This window comes from Astyanax mexicanus, chromosome 4, assembly GCF_023375975.1.
Source record: "Astyanax mexicanus isolate ESR-SI-001 chromosome 4, AstMex3_surface, whole genome shotgun sequence".
NCBI lineage: Eukaryota > Metazoa > Chordata > Actinopteri > Characiformes > Acestrorhamphidae > Astyanax > Astyanax mexicanus.
Window position 1 is genome coordinate 50,095,520 of NC_064411.1, and position 21,702 is coordinate 50,117,221.

Genomic DNA, 21,702 nt, shown 5'->3' on the forward strand with positions numbered 1-21,702 from the left:
AATATTGTAGCTGTTCAAAGAAAAACATGCATCTCCATTTTTGTCGTTTGTTCTTTAGTTTACTACATTATTTGTATGCAGCTAGTATCTATTGTGTCAAAATTGAATAATGAATGAAGCAATGGAAATGCTCCAAAATGACTTTTTTTTTTACAATTGATTTCCAATGAAAGTAAAGGTGTACCAAATCCTACCGTACACTATAATACTGTCCTCAAAAAAAATCCACATTATTTTAATAGCAGTTTTTTATGATTTGCTATTTAGTGTGAAGCTTTAAGGGTATTTTTATTATTATTTTTTGGTATAAATGCTCATACATAAACAAGAGTTTTTCCTTGCCACTATTGTCACCACAATAATAAATTTACATTTCTGTGGTGCTGCTCATAAAAGGCAAGGACCTTTTTTTTTTCTCTGTAAAGCTGCTTTGTAACAACTTTTGTTGTAAAAAGCACTATATAAATAAAATTGAATTAAATACACTATTTGCTGTTTATTTGCTTTGCACTTTTGTATTGTGCTAAGTATGATTGCTACATAATAACATTATTATTTATTATTACTACTACTGTTATTATTTATATATATATATATATATATATATATATATATATATATATATATATATATATATATATATATATATATATATATATATATAAAACCAAACAAATTAGAGAACAGTTAACAGTTTTTATTGGTTTCAACTGAAAGTTCGAAATTGTTATATTTAGAGGAAATAAAACTTAAAACTTTTAGTTGCAATATTTTAATCATTTTATGAATTTTAATAAACATTTTGTTATGATGCTAAGAATATTGAAATCACAAAAATACCCTCAAATATTGTTTTATTATTTCCACTATTTGGAAGTTAATACAGTTTTTTTCATTCTGCTGTAAAGTTGCTATATTGGATATACATGTTTTTCTTTAGACAGCAACAATATAAAATGCATCCGTCTGCCTTGTTCACGTTTTTATTTTTCTGACATTTGTGAGCTTTTTTTTTGTCTATTAACATCCTATTTTACACTTTCTTACACTCTTTTTTTGCATGTCAGTCGGTTTTCCCTTCCTCTTCCTTCTTTTTTCTCGGAAGTGATCCAGAATGGTGATCTTTCTGGTCAGCCCGATCCCACTGCAAGTCTACGTGTTTTTCTTCTTTCTCTCTGCATCGTTTACCCGTCGCCCTAGCAACAGCCTCATCGAAACACATACTGAATCCACTCGCTCTTTTGGTCTCTCTGTCTAAAACCTGTCCCTCCCTGTCTAATTTCCGGTTCCCTCCATCCCACGTCCCTCGCCTTTCTTTTCTATCGTCCTCATCCTCCCCTTTTCTCGGCTCGTAACCCAAACTGAGGAACGTCTCTCCAGATGAAGTGTCCTCAAGCTTGGGTTTGACCTCTTTCTCAGTCTTCTGCTCCTCTATATCATTCCCTTGTTCTGGGCATTGGTGGTCGTGGTTTTGCCTGGAGTCAACCCTTTCTACCTCTTCAGGTTCTTTCGTAAGACCTTGCTGTTGATGTCGGACAGTCTCTTCGGATGGAAGCTTTCTGTCTGGGTGATGTCTATCAGCATCCCTCTGTTGGAACTGCTGTTTGAAAGCAGTTATTTTGGAATGCTGTGGTTTGGGGGGTACCACAGGTACTGCTTTCATTTGGTAGACTCTAGTAGGAGCCTGTTTGGTTACAACCACTGTCCTACCTACGCCATGCCCAAGGCTGCCTTCTATCTCTTTCTTCCTTGGAGGCCTTATTGGCTTCTCGCCACTTGATCTGGATTGCTCTGGTGCGTCCGTACCCTTGTTCCCTTGCTTATTCTTGCCTTTGTTCTGTTGAAGCTCTGGTTCAACCCCTGATGCAGACTCTACAGACTCTATGGACCCCACAGACCCTACAGATCCCACGGACCCCACAGACCCTACAGACTCAAGAGAGTTACAGTTATCCTCCGAAAGCCTGTCCTCGCCTTCGCTCATCTCTCTCGCCAGCCTCTCTTCAGGAACAGTTCCTTCTTTTATTTCAACAAGCCCTTCTAGATGACTCTCTTTCCTGGCTTCAGTTTCCTCCTCTAGCTCATCTTTCTCCATCTGTGCATCACTCTCTTCCCCTCTGTCACTTCCCTTCTTCCCCTTTCTGACAGTCAGTTTTTCCACACCTTCCTCATTCCTCTCTAAAAGGGTCTGATTATCATCATCTCCAACCACTTCTGGCTCCTTTTCAAGAGTTACCTCTGCGACATCAAGCTTGGCCTCTTCTTCAGGGTCTTGACTGTCTTTCTCCTCTACCTTTTCGTTGATCAATGTGGGTTCTTCTTTACCTTGCTCTCCCTCTAACTCTACTTTTTCTGCTAAAATTTCCTCCCTCTTCTTTCCCACTTCAACAACTTCCCCTGTTTCTCTCTGCTCATCTTCCAACTTATCTTCCAAGGTCAACTGTTGTTCTGTTAGCGGATCGTTGGTCTCAGGTACACTGGCCAAGTCTGGCTGTTCTACTGATGTCGTCTCAGTTGCAGGCACATCTGGGCAACTTGTAGAACCAGCCTCAGAACCAGCCTGTTCACCGTCTGAGCCTGCAGGTTCCTCTTTGACAGGAAGTTGATCAATTGTGTGGGAAGTCTCAATGCTGCCAGCCTCCAGCGAGGTGGAAGTTGGTTCTGGACCAAAATAGGTGTCCTCTTCATCTTTATTGTCCATAGAAGGCTTCTGTTCTTGGCTGAAATCATACAATAGGTCAGTTTAATACAGATATTTCAATACTAATCAGCATGAAATTAAATATTTTTTTTCTGTTTGGTGTCTAATATTTGCTTAGGTCTCACTACAACTGATGATAATTCATAGTGCCTTGCCATGAGTAAGCTGGCCAGTGTTCATCCTTCCTTACAAGAAAACCCCTCAAAACTTATACAACATGTTGGTGTTGGTGTTCCCAAGCCATCCCTTGAGGTAACATTTTACATTTTACTGTGACCTTTGGCAGGTTAGTGTGCATACCTACAATTAGCACAACCACAAATGCCTCTTATGGGCTCATTTGTCTTATATTGTGAGTTATTGATATAAACACCAAAGTTGTGCGAGTCTTGGTGAAGGTGGTTAGCACAGTGACAACATGCAATCTTCAAACCACTTCAAGTTGTTAAGAAAGAGTTTGCCGTGCAGTGTCAGGAACCACATAAACACGTGCTATTTGAGGTTTTGTAACACTTTGACAGGGTTTAAGACCATGCCTGTAGAAAATGTGGGCACCATAGTTCTGTTCCCTTTTGTTCTTTATAGAATTGAACCCATGTTGTTGAAAATTAACTGTAATTAAAACATTAAATATATAAGGATGTGCGGAGCTTCACATCATATTTTAACCAGCCAGCAAAGGCACTAGACCTATGGTGGCTTCACTTTTGAGAGATGTTGTGCTGTTCATATTTCTACACTATGATCACTTAGGCCATGTTCAGACTGCAGGCAAATCAGATTTGAATTTAATTGCAAGTGATGAGATTGTATTTGGATTGGATCTGTGTGGGTTGCTGTGGTAACAAGAGTTAGTAACTAACCTTTGGTGCTTTTTTTGAACCTCTGCACTTTCCTCACTCTAGATTTGATGAGGTCATTGCTTGTTGCATTGCAAGAAATCCAGAACATCGAGGGTCCACATTAAGATTTGTACAAACCAGATACAAATTGTTTTCATATGGTTTCATGCTGTTTAGACTTTCACAAATTAGTCTGGATACAATCTGGATATGCTCCAAATTTGGATTTTAGCTGGCAGTCTCATAGAATATAGCCTTGGTAATGCATCTTCTTCCAAAATAATGGCTGTTATAATTTTCCATTATTTATTAGCCCCTTTCACCTTTTAGCCAAACTTAAAAAGCAAACTTTGTACACCAAACATGTCTTGTTTGATTGACTACATTTGGAATAAAATAATATTATTATCCCAATATTTCCAACAAATGCTGAATAGATAACAGACTTCCTACCTGCAAGTGTCATCGTTGATGTCAGTACGCTCCACCACTTCATTTTTATCTTCTTTATCTTCTTTTAGCAGTGCTTCACTCTTACACTCAGCCTCCTCTGATCCACATTCTTCTTTTACATCCTTTGAACTCTTGTCTTCAGTCGTCTCTTCAACACTTAAATATTCTAAAGAGTCTAACGGAAGTGGGCTGAGATTGTCCGTCCCATTACTGGGGGTCGTTTCAGGATCTGTCGGACTGTCTGATTGGTTGACAGGCAGCAAATCTTGACTGATGTCTGTCTGAGGAAGGCCTTCTGATTCTGATTGGTTGTTGTCATGTGCATCCACATTGCAGTCGGTGGAGTTCAACGTGTCATTCTCGGAGCATGACCAGTTCAAACCTTGGAAGTGACGAGCAGATGGAAGACTTTTACAGAACATATCTTCGTATTCACTTTTATCAGACTCATTATCATCATCATCATCAGGTTCTGAGTAATCATCTTCATCAGAGGAAGAAGATGGGGCTGGCATGAAGGGGCGGGACTTATAAGGTAAGCTGTGAGATTTGCCTGGAAGTGGCCTGTGTGGAGAAAAGTTTGTGCTGGCCATGGGGAGTTTGTCCTTATTAAGTTGACTCCAGGATGGACAAGGAGAAGGCTGCTTGGGCTTGTTTTCTGTGCATGCTTGTTCCTGCACCTCTTCATCCTCATCGTCATCTTCTTCCTCTTCAAAACCAGGTGGCTCTACTGAAAACTCGTTTATCTTAAAAAAAACAAAGAAACACAATGCAGTCGATTTAAAGGTAAAATTTGACAAACGTTGGGATGGAAATTAATCACTTGCATACCGGGTTTGAAATAGACGTATCCATCAAGTCCAGGAATCCAAAAGTGTCCTGGAAGTCCAGAGGGAGTTCCTGGTCTGGGTACTCTTCTTCTGTACACAGGATTCTGGGGATCGTCTCATTTTGACCCGCCGCTCCTGCTGGTTTCATAACTGATTGATTTAAAGGTATATAAAATTAATTTTTAGTATACATATATTTTTGCATTTCAGGCCTGCAACACTAGTAATGAGCTAAAAAACTAAATAAGGATGTGACTTTATACAGATGATTTTAGTCATGATTAGCAGTATCCATGGTCTTTTATGAGCAAATATAAAGAGAGGATCTCCAGTTTCTTAATAAATCAATGAGAAAATTATTGAAATGTGTAACAAGGGTTTTTGCATATTTCTCCCTCTACAGCCTATAAAATCATTAAACAATTCAAGTAATCAGGAATAATTCTGGTGCATAAAGGGCAAAGCCAAAAGCCTATAAGCTGAAAACCCATGATTTTTAATTCCTTTAGATGGCACTGCATCAACAACCATCATTCAACAGTCAACAGCTGATTACTTTAGCATTACTCTGGCAAGCACTACAATGACTATTTACATTCACAAATACCCCTTAAAACATCACTGTGCAAAACAGAAGCCTTGTGTTAACCTTGTCTAGAAGTGGAACGGACTGGAACGGACCATTGCCCAATGGAAACCATTGTACTGTGGTTATCTTTTTAGAAGGAAATGGACGCTGTATGACTGTTCTCAGTCCAAAAGCATGACCAGGGTCTGTTGTGTTATGGGATTATGTCAGTTGCTGCTTCGAGCAACATTTCCTAAGGATTGGACATGCATTTTCCAACAACACAATGCAAAACCACATGCTGCACACTTTACAAAGGCTTACTGACTGTGTAAGTAGATGGTATGAGTACTAGATAGAGTTTAGATTCTCTGCCCAAGCCCAACCCAATGCCCAACATGAACTTTGGGAGGGTTAAGTCTAAAATTTTGCACCACTTTCCTCTGGTCAGGTTCGTAGTCAACCGGTCCTGTCCACTAAAAGAGCCTGTGTGGAGAATTATGAAATGAAAAATGTGACATTGGGGACCCTGTACTCTTGTACACAGCATTTTCACACTACTATTTGGACCAGTTAAAATGGACTCGAATTCAATTGTGACCAAAGTTCAGTTGGATGGAGCAATTGTGAAAACAGTAATTGTGCTCGGGTTCGGATCAACAAACAACTGCACTAAGACCAGCTAGTGGAGGTGGTCTTAGTGCTTGGTCTGGTCCCAAACGAACCCTAGGGGGGTTCGCTTGTGGTGAGAATGTGATCCAGTCTCGATCCAACCCAGCTATTATATATACTCCTTTTATTTAAGCTAAACTGCTGATAAGGCATGGTTTAATCTAATATTAGCCAGATAACGCAAATTAGTTACCATGGCTATAAACAATCGCTGTCTCTGTTCCATGCTGTTTACACATGCGGCCTGTGCTGCATTCACTGCTCGCAGCCATGCGACTCAGTTTACTACATGAATGTCTGCACTGCACGTTCTGTTAAAAACACAATTTTCAGCATTCTGTGTTAAAGTAGCTTCACCCTGCACAGATGTATGCGCTGGAACACAGAATCTTCTCACTTTATTTACTTTCTTGCTCACTTTCTAGTGCGCCAGATAGCTGACCAATTAGAGGAGACGATGTGCTTGTGTGGTTTATTGATGTGTATTTTGGTGTGTTTAGGTTTATGCCTGTGTGAAACTAAACCAAACAGAGGGAGAAAATGCTCCAAGGAAGCGAACACATCAACTAATCCTGACCATAGAAACCACTACAAGTGTGCAAACGCCCTTAAAGACATATTTGCTGGAAGAGTGGGACAGAGTAACACCTGAAACACTTAAGGTAAAATATGCAAATCCCTTCCAATATGTCTTTGACAAAATTTGTTTTTAAATATCACTGTTCAAACCTGTATTTAATTCTCAAGCCCTTTTGTAAAAACTGCTTTTGTTTATGAATGATTTATGAATGATTTATGATAGGCTTGCCCAGTATACACACTGTAGGTCCAGTACATTTGGGTTAAGGGGAAAACTGTATAGCAGGATGATGGGCAAACCTTATGTCATTCAAGAGCCAAAGTACAACATCCGTAGTGGGCAAAAACAAAACAATATAAAAATAAATAGGTAAGTAATTTAGTTTTTTTGTTATATAAATACTGCATAAAGGTGGTTAGCTTTCTGCAGACCCTGTTGTAGATCACCCATTTAACATAATTCAATGCTAAACATTATTAAAACATTACTAGTTCATGATCTTACCCATGTAGTCACTTTCCGCCATGTCCTCACTGAGTGAATGTCTGTCTGGAGCATGCTGGGCCTGACTCAGCTCCTCTTCCTCACTCAGATAACCCTCCTCTTCACTTAGGGACTCCTCACTCTCCTCAGGCTCCACCCTCGCCTCTGCTGTGTCTTCTATCTTGTCCTGTTCCTGTCCTTCACTTGGACCCCTCTCATTATTGTCCATTTCAGCTTCTGCTTTAGCTTCAGCTTCTGCCTCAGCTTCTGTCTCAGCTTCTTTAGCATCACCCTGTTGGTCGCCTCCAGTTTTTGGATCTGTTTGCTCCTTGTCTTTCTCTGCTGGCGGCTCCTTTTCTACGCTGCTTTCCTGCTTCAATTTCTTTGGCTGTTCCTCCTCTGAGCCTCCCTGGTCCTCCTCGGTTCTTCCATGGAGGACTCCCAGTGCCAGTCCAGAGGTTATGTGGAGAGGAACGGTCACTGAGAAAGGCCCAGAAATGTGCATTCCCGCACGACGCTCTGCCTTGCTGGCTGCTCCGTGTGATATAGACGGTGACCTGTCCGCGCCCGTCGCGCCCCCAGCCTCCAGGCTCTTATACGTGCCCTGAGTCCCGCTCCCACCACTCACCATACTCACACTGGCACCACCTGTACGCCTGTATGTCACTGCATATGTACTAGGCACGACCCCACTGCCTGAGGTCCCGCTCTCTGGGGTCCCGGGGGTATTGACCAGAGGGGAGAGTTGTGTTTGGTGTCTGGAATCTGAGAAATCAGTAAAAAAGAAAAAAATAATGTTAAGATTAATACATTACAAAGGTGGAAATCCGAATATCCTTAAAGCTGTATTTAGATTAGATTAGTTTTACAAGTTTGTGTTTTAGTTTTACATTCGTACAGACTGTGCACTTCTCAGAGTCAGTAAATTTTGCTATGTTTTTCCTTTGGTAAAATGAGACTCAAAAACAACCCCAGGTTACATTAATCCCATGCAAATGCACATGTTATTATTGGATAATTTTCTGACAAAAGTTTCACATGATTTTTCTCAAGTATGGAGGTGCTTAAAGAGGCAATTTGTGTCCTAAAGAATGGTACAGATATCTCATCTCACTCAAGTCTCAAAACTCCAACTCCGAAGGACTGTAGCGTAGCATAGCCTATACCTGCATATGCTTTATAAACATGTTGCTACTAATTTCTAACTTAAAGATGAATATTACTGTAATTAACACCACCAAAGTAACCGTGATGAAGAAATATTATTACATGTTGGCCTATTGTTACTGTGCTGTGGGGAAAGTGGACTCAGTCGCTGAGTTTCTTTTTTTCTTTCTTTTTTTATTTGTTTATTATTAATGTATTTGTTATTACTTATATATATATGCATGTATGCAGTTACTGATAGTTTATTGTATTTGGAATGAAGGGATTGAGAACTGGTCAGTGCTGCCCAAGTTGGGATTTGAACACCTAACCTTGGAGACTGAAGACCACATAGAGTTGTGTGCATTGGCTTTGAAACAAAGGACATGCTACATGGCATGGCCCAAACAAAGCAAGATATTTTCTTTTGGGAACCTTTTGATTTCACACTGTTACTGTGTGCAGCTCTTAACTAAGATTTGAATGGTATTTTAAAGCTGTGTTTGTACAGTCTGGTTTGCATTGATTAGCGCTGGGGAGTATTTTATCCCAAATCCATCAGCTCTGCTGTTGGTTGGTGGCGCATGCTGCTTTCTTTCACCTATTCCTGTGTCACCTCTTTCATAAAATTTGCTACTCTTCTCCCATTTTCATGTGGCATTAGTGATGTATGATACCACGACATCTTGCAAAAAAACATGTACATGAATGACTGTGATTGTAAATGTAGCTTGTCAAACACTAAGATGCCCTAAATATCTGCAAACTTTTGCTTTCACTTTTTGCCAAGTTAACCATCTGTTACATTTTGATCATGTACATCATTGTCAATGTTTTCTTACTGATACCAACACATAGACATATAAAAAAGATAATCAACCTCTGTATCTTGTGACACTAAGTCCTCTGTCAGATTATAACCTCAACAACATTATTGTACAAAATGAGTAATATAATATGTTCAGTTAGAGGGAGTCCCAATAACTGGAAGAAGAGGACAATTGCACACAAAGTTACAACACAACACAATATATCAGTTTGTTATGGGACAACTTATAACGTATTTCCAAAGAAGAGGAGCTGCGTCTTCATGTAAAACAATCACCTCAAAGAACCAAACTCTTGAAAAAAGCAAACTCTTGGAAGAACCAAACTCTTGGAAGAACCAAACTCTTGGAAGAACCAAACTCTTGGAAGAACCAAACTCTTGGAAGAGTCAAACTCTTGGATGAACCAAACTCTTGGAAAAGCCTAACTCTTGAAAGAACCAAACGCTTGGAGAAGTCAAACTCTTGGAAGAGTCAAACTCTTGGAAGAGTCAAACTCTTGGAAAAGTCAAACTCTTGGCAGAACCAAACGCTTGGAAGAACCAAACTCTTAAAAGTGGGTGTGGTAAAATAAGGTAGATATATACCTTCCAGTGTGTAAGGTCCTGAGCTCAGGGAGTCCATACTCTTTGCAGGCCTTAGAGCCGTCTTCTCCTTTTCTGTATGAGAAATTTGATAATAAAGGGGTTAATGAGGTATGGATGGGAAACATAGAAATAAAAAAAAACATAAATAGTAAAATTACAGTATAAGACAAGAAAATAGACATCAGCATGATAAAAGTGTGAAAACTTGTACCCTTGGTTGTGTACTTGTTCTTCTTGCGGGGGTCCTGGAGTCTACCACCTAAATTAAAAATAGACCTCCACTTTCTGCCTTTTAGAGATCCTTTTCTCCTGTAAAAAATAGATAATGTGTTTGTGAGACATAAATAAACCCATAGACACATATGGTTCTGATATTGAATTCACTAAAACTCCAAGGAGTATGGCTGTAAGAAAAAAGTTTTTAAGTGTGAAACCAATGTTTCTATAATTTAGGTCCAATTCTATACAGTTCTGCCTGCTTTGTATTTTAAGAGGCACTAACGCCCCTGATTTTTGCTAACTCCACCCTCTGCTCAAATAAAACAAAAAAGCTAAAAATGGGAGGGGCACTGGGTGATGTATGGGTTTAGAGGCAGGGCAGGAGGGAGTGCTGATTGGCTGTGCTATAGCACAGTTGAATCTGAGAGGGTGCTGCAGAGGCAGAAATTACCACAATAAAAGCTTTTTTTAAAGGTTAGGAAAGATTTTTTTTTTAAGCAGAACTGGTACATTTCAGTTATTATTAAAAAAAAATATGGTTTAGGGTTTATTGGCTTTAAGCATCAAGTAATAAAATTAGAAAATTTCCTTTTCTGAAAAAAATGCAGGATTGTTTAGCTGGTTGCTTTCATTTTGATAGGGGGACACTAGATTGTGTCATCTTGAGGCTGTGGTATTTCAGGCAGGTTGCTATGATGTCTAGGGTGGTTGTTCAGGTGTTCCCAAGTAGTTGCTGTGGTACTCCATGTTAATGGCTGGGTACCTAGGGGAGTCTGTAAGTCTCTAAAACTGTCTCTAAAAAGTCTTCAAAAAATCTAATCAAACAAAATTGAGTCTATATATTGAAATATGTGGGATGAGTAGTGAAAATCTTTCAGAAAAATGAGAATAAAAAGAAAAAGCATAATATAAATTGGATAACAATGTAATCCATAATTAATACAATTTAGACATTAATGCTCAAATTCTAAACACAATATCTTGACACATTTGTAAATAGACAAAATATTATGTTAAAATGTTAAGTTTGACCTTAACTTAAGTTTGACAAACTTATGGTTTATTATAATTGTGTAAATAACAATCATTAATTTTATATCTTCTAATGAAAGCACATGGAAAGGCATGTACAATTCTTTAGAATGCCTAAATGTTTTATTGTTTTAAATGTAGATTAAATAAAAAATCTAGGTAGACTTACTTATCTGTGCCATCGATGATGGCGTGGTAAGGCCTCATCTGTGGAGGACCATCTCCAGGACTCATGTTACCAGGATACTGGAAGGGCAAGGCCTTGAAAAATGGTTCTTCGTGGCCGGTGAGCGCTGAGGGTGAAGGGAGGGACTTTCTTCGCTCAAGAGACAAACCTGTGGTTATACATAATAATACATAGTAAGTTGTAAAATAGTTGTAAAATAGACAATATGTGTATAGAGTGGGACAAAGAAAACAGAAAAAGCTGTAAAAAGAGAGGTTTGTGAATTAGTTCAGTACCTGGTTCATCAATCAAATCAGGGAAGAGTTGAGCCACGTGAGTTAGAATGAACTCCACAACAATGGACTGGACTCGCACCTCCATGAAGGCTGCAGTACCGTTAAAACCAGTCGACTCAATGTCTTTTGATCTGCAGTAAGTGAAACACAGTTCAGGTTTTAAAATTGTTCTGCTATTTTCACATGCCTTGGTTTGAGGCCAAAGTGTGATTGTTTAGAGATTCAATTTGAGCAATGCTAATTGCTAACTTAAAAACTTGTATTATTTATTAGTTACATTTGTTAGCAACAGATAAAATTTAGGGTAATTCAAGGTGATTTGCATCAACATTCTGTAAGTAGTTGTATCGCTTTTAATGCTAGCAGCATTAAAAGAATTGGGATATCATTGAAAAGTTACTTTATTTCAGTAATTCTGTTCAAAATGTGAAACTCATATATTATATAGATGTATTACACACAGAGTGATCAATTTTAAGTGTATATTTCTTTTATTGTTGATGATTATGGCTTACAGCTAAAAAAAACTCCAAAATCAGTATCTCAGAAAATGAGAATAATATAATAATAAGTACCAGTTGGTACTTTCTGCAGTGTGGGCAGTGTGCCAAGTCCTGCTGGAAAATGAAATCTACATCTCCATAAAAGTTGTCAGCAGAGGGAAGCATGAAGTGCTGTAAGATTTTGTGGGAAAACAAAACTGCACTGACTTTAGACTTGATAATAAAACACAGTGGATCAACACCAGCAGATGACAGACATGACTCTCCAAACCATCACTGATCATCAGTAAATTTTACATTTCTTTTTTGTAAATCAAGGAAGCAGAGTCTGGAGGAAGAGTGGAGAAACACACAGTCCAAACTGCTTGAGGTCTAGTGTGAAGTTTCCACCAATCAGTAATGGTTTGGAGAGACGTGTCATCTGCCTGGTATCTCCCCATTCATACAGTTTGGAGTCTGGTCTGGTCTTGGTGTGACTGAAAATACATTTACTGCTGCCGGCATTTCAAATATTGTCACCAAGCCTTATACAGCTCACACTGGCACTGTAGTTGTTTTTTTTTGCCACAGAATTGCCTTAATAGGCACTCACCTGAGGAGGTTGGGAGCCCATACAATAGCAAGGTTCCGGACGTGCATGTTAGTCTCAGCGGAAAATGTGGCCATCTTGACTAAGTGCCTCATCAAATACTCCAGAGTCCTGCAGAAGAAACAGAATTACATCACTTGTACTGTATTTATTTTTGTGTTTATTAATGTGTATGTATGCGTGTGTGTGTGTGTACAGTACCAGTCAAAAGTTTAAATTCAGTGGGGATTTTTTTCATTATTTTAAAATGTTCTACATTGTAGATTAGTTCTAAAGTCATCCTAACTATGAAGAAAAACATACGTAATTATTTAGTAAACAAATAAGTGTTTCTTGAATTTCTTGTCTCTTAATGTGTTTGAGAGCATCAGTTGTAAAGGTGTGAAAAAGTAGAGTTAATATACAGTGAATAGCTCTATTTAAGTAATGTTCTTATCCAGATTATGGCAAGAACTACTAAACTACAAGTAAGTAAAGAACAAAAATGACTTTAGGAAATGAAGGTCAGTCTATCCGAAACATTTCAAGAACTTAGAAATTATCCTCAATTGCAGTCACAGAAAAGACCATCAAAAACGTTATGATGAAACTGACACTCATCAGGACCGTCCCATGGAAAGGAAGAGCAAGAGTTTCCTCTGTTATACAGGATAAGTTCATCAGAGTTACCAGCCTTAGAAATCGGAATTTAGCAGCTCCCCAGATAAGATAAGATAAATAGATGCTTCACATAGTATTTTGGTTTGTTTAACACTTTTAAGTTACTAAGTGTGTGTGTGTGTGTGTGTGTGTGTGTGTGTGTGTTTCTGTCTGTTTACTTGTAGTGGAGGGGAGGCAGCTCCATCAGCACGTCCCTAATCTTCACCAATCTTTCCTCTTCCCCTTGAACGGCCACAGCGTCCTGATGAGGAGAGAAAAGGTTCACTCATGCAGTTAAAAATCAATTATTCTTGACAATTGTTTGTTCACTAGAAGGCGGTTTTCAAGGCCTGAGGCTATAAAATCTGTGTGGTTTTCTGTGTAATCAATGAAGCTTTCACTGGTTAGCATTGTAGCTAGCAACCAATAAAATGCTACATTAAATAAAGAGCTGGGCTAAGAGTACTGTACTTGTACTGTATCCACTATACTGCTTAAAAAGTATAGTAAAGAGTCTATAAGATTTAGTGATTTAGAGACCCCTCTGGTGAGAATGTGTAATTGCACTGAACATGCTGAAAATTATACTTTTATAAAATGTGTATTGTGCTGTGATCTCCTTTCAGAAAGAATGCACCTGGTGGTTTTAGTGAGGACTGTTAGATTCTCTTATTCTGTAGCTTGACCACAGGCCCACCATAGAGCAGCTATCATTATAATTTGGGAGGTGGGTCTTTAATTCTCAGCACTGAAGTGATTAGCACTGATTAGCATGGTGGTGGTGTAAGAGGTGTTAAGCCCTATCTGAACGGGATTCGTTTCTCAGGGGGACCTGGGGTAATTTTCTCTTTTATGGGGGTCCTCTGTGAATTTATTCCATCTGGAATGACCATGTATGTGTTTTTCTCAGACGTTCTCTGAAAAAAATCCACCACGGAGTTCAGCGAAAAAGACTGTTTTTGCTGAACTCCATGGTCCTTCGGAAATTGTCCCTCTTGTCCCTCTTGTGTGGTGTTTTTTAGCTATTGCTGTATGTTCTCTTTCATAGCGCTCACACTGTGTGCATACCATGCTCAAGTCCAAGTAAACCGTGCTCTGGACCACCTCTTTAAGTGGGCCACTGCACGGTTCAGTGTACCGGGCACGGTTCGGAGTGATCACACTAGTCAAACGAGCCATGCTTTGGGCAGGAAACATGCCCGGGCATGGCACAGATTGCTTAGTGTGAGTACACCCTTACAGTAAGTTCACACTGCAGTGACACCAATTGTTTTCACTATGCCTCCCTTGGTTTTCTATAGAGAGCGGCGGAAGCATCGTGCAGAGGACTCTGGGAGCGGTAGCGGCGCATCTAGGCGAAGCAAGGGGCAATAAATGGAGATATTTTCAATTTTATGCAAATGAGAAGTGAGTTTCGCTAGGCGGTAGCCAATCAGCACCACACGCCCCACAGGCTGAACTACAGAGTGAGAAAACGAGGAGAAGCTGATTACTGCAGGGTTTTAGCAGGGTTCACTGGGCGATAAAAGAATAACAGCATCTCATTCGAACATGGCTGAACTACAACTCTACACATTGTTGCTGGTGGCAGAAACACCTGCTTGCTCTCTCAGGCGATACGCCCCAAAACAGCGAGCAAATAGTAGAAAAAGCGATTGGCAGTGATGCTGTATCACTGCAGTGTGAATGTAGCGTTAGACGCTAGCTGCTACCTAGGATAATGTGTGCAGAAACAAGGAGGTGGTCATAATGTTATGCTTGATTATTCTTGCTCTGTGTATGGTGTCTGTTCAGATGTAATACCCACAGCGAAATGGTCGTACAGCTGGTACGTGAGCAGAGGGTTGGGCAGTTCTCTGAAGTACGCCTTACACAGCGAACTGACGCAGTGAATGTCCTGCAGGTACACATCCTTATTCAGGTCAGGGGTCCCCTCAGCGTCAAACTCAGACCTGCAAAGAAAATATGAAAAATCATTAGCAAAAAGCTAAATTCAACAAATAAGAGTGTTTTACCTTGCAGAAACAGGTTTTTAGTAGCAAACAACATACAGATGGTGGTCAGTTTGTCATGGAGTTCTTGAGCTCAGTTTGACTTTTTAGTTAAACGGGGTCTACTGAGCAATTCTGCAGGGCTTTTCACCTGATGCTGGTCACGCTATTTGCATATTGGGTGTGTCCTCCCAACTCTCACTCACCATCAGTGTGTAGTCATTCCCCACAGGCTGCTGGCTTCTCTTGGGTTCACATATGTGTTGCCTGGCCTCATTGTTGTAGGCTATAAGAGCAAGTTATTGTGTTTTGTGTTGCTCAGTATGAGTATATGCTGTCTGGGTCCAGCTGGTCCTATTTGTATTACCGCAGTACGACTATATATGACTAACAATAAGACATGTAATAAGACATGTAATAGTCATGAATTCTTAAAAAAATTAATGAACAAAAAACATAGTGTTGTGCTCATTATGTGACCCCACCTTCTGGTCTCGATTCAATCCAGCTATCAAATATACTTACCGGTATTTTTTAAATTGAACTAAACTGCTGATAAGGTGCAGTTTAATCTGATATATTAGCCAGAAATATACTACTTTGAACAAACGCTGTCTCAAACAAGGCTCCATGTTGTTTACACATGCAGTATTGTGCAGCATTCACTGGTCACACCTGTGCTGCACAGCCCATTGAAAACACTGTGTTTGAAAGCTCAGCAGCAATCTTTCAGCTTTCTGTGTTAAAGCAGCTTAACACTGCACAAATATACGCACTATTGTTGCACATTTTGGTGCGTTTAGGTTTACGCCTGTGTGAAACCAAACCAAACAGAGTAAGTAAACACACAAACACACCTTAGTTTCTGTGTGTTGGATGACACTCCAGAAAGTCGGTAGATTCCATCAACGATTCCATTCTTCTCAATGAATTCACTGCAGCTACGTAGCACATGGGGAACTTTGAGAAGATTGAGAGAAGATTGACAAGATAAAGTAAGAATGTTACTGATATTATAAGCACTTATGTACATGGATTAGACAATGAAACTGAACCTCCTGGTTTTAGACCACAATAATTTATTGTGGTGATGGACAGTTCTGGTGGAAACAGGAGAGTTGAGGTGCACATTGAATTCTGCGTGATTTTATCAGCCGTGGTTTTAGGTTTTTTGGATACAATGCGGGTTAGCACCCGAACATCCCTTTCAGACAGCTTCCTCTTACAGCGTCCACAGTTAATCCTGTTGGATGTGGTTGGTCCTTCTTGGTGGTATGCTGACATTACCCTGGATACCGTGGCTCTTGATACATCACAAAGACTTGCTGTTTTGGTCACAGATGTTCCAGCAAGACGTGCACCAACAATTTGTCCTCTTTTGAACTCTGGTATGTCACCCATAATGTTGTGTGCATTGCAGTATTTTGAGCAGAACTGTGCTCTTACCCTGCTAATTGAACCTTCACACTCTGCTCTTACTGGCGCAATAATGTGCCATTAATGAAGATTGACCACCAGGCTGCTCCAATTTAGCCATGAAACCTCCCACACTAAAATGACAGGTGTTTCAGTTTCATTGTCCAACCCCTGTATATCATAATTACAGTGTCGCTCATTTCCAACATCTCCTTTTTTGTTGAGTTTTTCTTTATTTGTCAATTAATACATTACACTATGTATTTCTCACCACACATTCAACAGAAAGTACTCACTTTCTTGATTGGTTGTGGCCAAGTGCTCCAGCAGGTCACAGCCAAACACCCTGTCTTTATTTACTGCTTTTCTTCGTCCTCTTCTCATCTTGCAGCTCCTTTACCTCCACCTTTACACCCCCAGATATGTGTGTAAGTAGGCCTAAGTTAGTTTTTATGAGCTTAGTGATGTGTCCCACTCATCATGATGGTCACTGTGTTGGAATATTCAGCGGCAGTTATGAAATTGTGCTACATTGTGCAATATACATCTTATATTGCTGGAAGGAGCTGGATAGCGATTGGCTCTGCAAAACAAATAAAAGGGACATGCATTTATTAAAAAGGTATTTTAACAACTGACAGTGCTGCTCTAGTCCACCTTTTTTGCAGAAATCATTCCAATTACATTCAGTGATGTTGAGGTCTGGATAGGCGTGTGAAGGAAATTATATTATAGACTTCAATCATCTTTTGTGACCTCAAATTTGTCCATTATTTTGAATGTGAATCAGTGGGTATATTAACTTTGGTTAAAAACAGTAATTTACTATTATTTATGTTTTATTTACACCAATCAAGCATAACATTATGAACAGTTTGTACACCCAATATTCGAGATAACAGCTAGGTTTAAAAACACCAGCAGCACTGCTGTGTCTGATTGACTTATACCAGCACAATACAAATCTAGCACACCTGTGAGATCCTGACCATTGAAGAACAGGGTGAAAGAAGGATAATAAATAAGTATGCAGAAAAACAAATACAGGACTACAGTCTGCAATTATAGAACTACAAAATGTCTTTTATACACAGTGGAGTTCCAAAAAATGGATGGTGGTCATAATGTTATGCTTGTTCTGTGTCATGTTTTAGTTTCAATGTCTAAATGTTCTTAATTATTATCAAAACGTTAACTGCTCTAAAATGGGGCTTAAATGTATGATTATACTATTATTTTATTATATTATCATTGGAATAAAATGGTTAATGTTAAAATGACAATGACCCTGGAGGTTCTGAAAACATCAGCAGTTTCTCTGATCAATTTGGTCACATGTTCTTCTGTCTTGTCTGTTTGCTTTTCTCAATATGAGCTTCTCAATCAGCACCACATCCTTCCAAACCCACAGCACACAGAGTCAAACAAACACCTGTTTATGCTTTTAGATCTGAAGCAAGAGTGGAGCCTGATATTCTTGTCAAATCTGAAAATGACAGCTGTAATTGTGGCTTTGGTGGTCTACCTGGGGTTGATTTTGACTGGAAATCAAACCCACCTATTTTGACTGGATATTAAATTGTTGGCCATTTGGAACCCCTGGAATGGTGCAGGTAAAGAACCTTGCCCAAGGCCCCAACAGTTGTAGCTCAGAAGACCTGAATGTTGAACCCACAACCTTGTTACTGATGATCCAGTTTTCATACCACTTTCTCAGATAGTGTAGGACCTTATCTCACGGGCAGTGATCGCTCATTGGTTAGTGAACTAGTTAATCAATAACAAGGTTGTGGGTTCAAATCCTAGGTAGCTTGGTAGCTTAACAGACATGGTTTATCAATGACCCAGGTTCAAAGAGCAGTATAAGCCATTCAGCACTCCTGGGCCAGAAAAGGGTATTGCTCCAGTGCCCAACAGTTGTAGCTTGGCATACCTGGATGTTGAACCCACAACCTTTGTAATCGATGAGCCAGGTTCAGAGAGCAGTGCATACCATTCATCACCACTTGGATGGCTAAGAATCTTTCCCAGACACCAAACAGTTGCAACTTGTCAAACTCAGGTATTGAACCCACAACCCTGTCACCAACAAACAGAGTTCTAACCACTGTGCATCAAGGTTTTCACCTACCCCGGGTACGATGCCATGGGCAAAGAGCAATAATGGTTTAACAGCTTAATTTCTCAACAGTAGCAGCATGACAACCCTGAATATTAGAAACCTGAGGCAAAGGGGGTTAGCAGTGATGTCCTAATCGTTAGAGTATAGGGTTAATGAAGTTGTGGGTTCAAGATCCAGATTTGCCAAGATTTGGCCTTAAGGGCTTTGCCCAAGATCACAAAATGGGTTTCTTAACAGACCTGGGTATCGAACCCACAATCTTGTTTTTAATGATCCAGGTTTGGAGAGCAGTGCATACCATTCAGGACCACTGGGGTGGATAAGAACCTTGCCAAGGCACCAAACAGTTGCAAATTGTCAAACTCAGGTATTGAACCCACAGCCCTGTCACCAACAACCCAGTGTTCTAACCACTGTGCAACTAGGATTTCAACTACCAAGGCTAAGACGCCATGGGCAGAGAGCACTGATGGTTCAAGGGTTTAATTTCTCAACAGTGACAGCTTGACAAACCAGGATACTGAACCCACAACCCTGTCACTGATTGGTGGATAAGGGCCTTGCCCAAGGGCCCAACAGTTGTTTAGCAGACCTGGAAGTTGAACCCACAACCTTGTTAACAATGACCCAGTGCTCTAACTGCTACTCTATGGCACCTCTGGAGGTGTTTGAGCATGGGGTTTATGAAGGTTATAGGTTCAGTAACCAGATTTGTCAAGGTTCTATCACAACATTGGTAGCTTAACAGACCTGGGTATCGAACCCACAACCCAGGTTCAAAGAGCAGTGCATACTATTCAGGACCACTGGGACACCCAGGCACCAAACAGTTGCAGCTTGCCAAACCCAGGTATTGAACCCACAACCCACAACTCATCAACAACCAGGTGTTCTAATTACTGTGCTACAAGGTTTTCACCTACACCAGCTGAAAAAGCCATAGGCAGAGAGCAGTGATGGTTCAAGGGTTTAATTTTCAACAGTGGCAGCATGACAAACCTGGATATTGAACCCACAACCATGTTATTGATGACCCAGTGTTTTAACCACTTAGCCATCACTGTTTCGCAACTGTTCACATATACATATTGAGTATAGGCCTTGCCTAGGGCCCAACACAGTAGCTTAGTGAACCCAGGTATCAAACCCACAATAGCCATGTCATCAATAACCCAGTGCTTGACAAACCTAGATATTAAACCCACAACTTTGTAATCGATGTGTTCTTACCACTTAACCACCACTGCTTTGCAAATTTTCAGATATACTCTTAGATTATAGAGAGTTATAGGCCTTGCCCAAAAACCATGTCATTAATAATCCAGTTCTCCACCCACTGAACCACCATTGCTCCACATGGTTTTTGCCTACCCCAGCTAAGAAAGCCATGTTCAGAGATTAGCATTAGCCATTCTATTGCAATTCAGCAGAATAATTAAGGGCCTTGGCAAAACTTAATATTGAACCCACAACCTTGTCATCAGTAACCCCATGCTATAATCATTTAGCAACCACTGCCCCATGAGATATCTGCCTACCCCAGCTGAGTGTGGAGCCAACATTGGTCACTTTAAAGGCCTGGCTTTTGAACTCACAATCTTGTTATTGATGATCCAGAGTGCTAACCATTGAGCCACTACGTTCTCCATAATGGTAACATATTTATGGTGCATAATGGTGCTAAAAAGGTTACTTCAGGTGATGCCAACAGAAGAACCATTAGAACCATGCGGCCTTTGAGCAGGAAAGACATTTAAAAGTGCATTATCGTAATAGAAAATGCTACTAAGACTTTACTCTTTAAAGGCCCAAGCCAAGACCCAAGCACCTTCCCACCATAAAACTAAACAATATTCATGATACATTTACAAAAATACACATACATTGTGATTCTTACCTATGACCCAAAGAAATCAGGATGCTTCAAAACTCTACTCTCAGTTCTGTCGACTCAAGTTGACACACTGCCAGCACTGCAGTTCTAACATCTTCACTGACTTCTCCAAGTGATCCATGAGGCCTGAATCTTCACACCGACTTCACGACTACTCTGGAACCTGTGAGGATCCAATTTCATCGATCTGACCGCAATCTGAGGACTGCAGCCGGGTAAACTGCTGCCTGCCACTGCCTCTACTTCCTACTGTCGCTTTGTGAAAGTTCTTGCTGATACCACGGCCACACCCTCAGCCTCAGTAAATGTCCAACTTTAGGAAGCTCTCGATGCTCAGCTAAAGACAAACATCTCTTTTTTCTGTTTTTGACAACATATCGCCCGAGTCCATCACTAAAGGAGCCCTCAAAATTTCAAGTGTCCATCAGCACACTCACAGCCATGTCCCTCGTTTCTCTCTCTCTCTCTACCCCTCTCTCTCTCTTGCTGTTCTGCGGAAATGAACGCTCTCAATGCCTCAAAGGCCTGCCTCTCGCTCTGCATCAGGCATATGCTGTCAAAGAAGCCTCAAATCTCTCCGTACCACACTGCGCTCAATGAGATACAGACCGTCGGCTGGGTGACCCCACACCTCCGACGTCTGTGGGGCCAAGCCGTTTCCAAAAGGAGCCCAAAAATAAGATGAAATTTCAAAAGAACCAACCGTCCTTACCTTTTCACTGCACCGGCACAAGTAGCACACCAGCAGCATGAGTGACGCAAGAAACCACTGAACTTCCCTTAGTGACTTCCTGGCTGTTTGGTCGCTCGCTGTCTTTATTCTCCATTTTTGATACACTCCACTGTTCCTCTCAGGCCCTCTGTGTTTCTCTCTCTCTCTCTTTAGCTCTTTATACTGTTTATTTAGTTATCTATCCATGGTATGATTGTAGATATGTTACAACTAGCTGAAGGGTCTATATACAGATCTAACTACAGTGGTTTGGTTACTATATGCACTGTATATGTGAATGTATATAAGAATAGATTGGTTTAATCACAGTATTTTGGTCACATGGCATCAGGATATCTTGGTGTTGATATGCAGATGTGATGTGCAGACTTATCTTGTCTTGTCTTCTTTAGCAGGAGCAAAACAACCCACCT

At 40.2% G+C, this 21,702-nt stretch overlaps 1 protein-coding gene across 2 annotated transcripts; it reads right to left on the reverse strand.

Moving 5' to 3' along the window:
* Positions 1-574: 574 nt before the first annotated feature.
* On the reverse strand, positions 575-21,312 carry si:dkeyp-68b7.12 (rho GTPase-activating protein 30). 2 transcript variants are annotated; one of them, XM_022678879.2, is made up of 14 exons: positions 21,269-21,312; positions 16,837-17,123; positions 15,982-16,084; positions 14,941-15,085; positions 13,313-13,395; positions 12,498-12,605; positions 11,403-11,533; positions 11,110-11,275; positions 9,901-9,998; positions 9,690-9,761; positions 7,151-7,894; positions 4,828-4,976; positions 3,997-4,742; positions 575-2,720 (listed from the first exon to the last, which is right to left on the reverse strand). In XM_022678879.2, exons 2-14 carry the CDS (start codon positions 16,922-16,924, stop codon positions 1,064-1,066), a joined length of 4,290 nt encoding a protein of 1,429 aa, XP_022534600.2. In that variant the 5' UTR covers positions 16,925-17,123; positions 21,269-21,312; the 3' UTR covers positions 575-1,063. The 2 variants fall into 2 exon arrangements, with proteins under 2 accessions (XP_022534600.2, XP_022534601.2); XM_022678880.2 differs by lacking the exon at positions 21,269-21,312 and adding an exon at positions 20,560-21,187.
* Between the last annotated feature and the right edge of the window lie 390 nt (positions 21,313-21,702).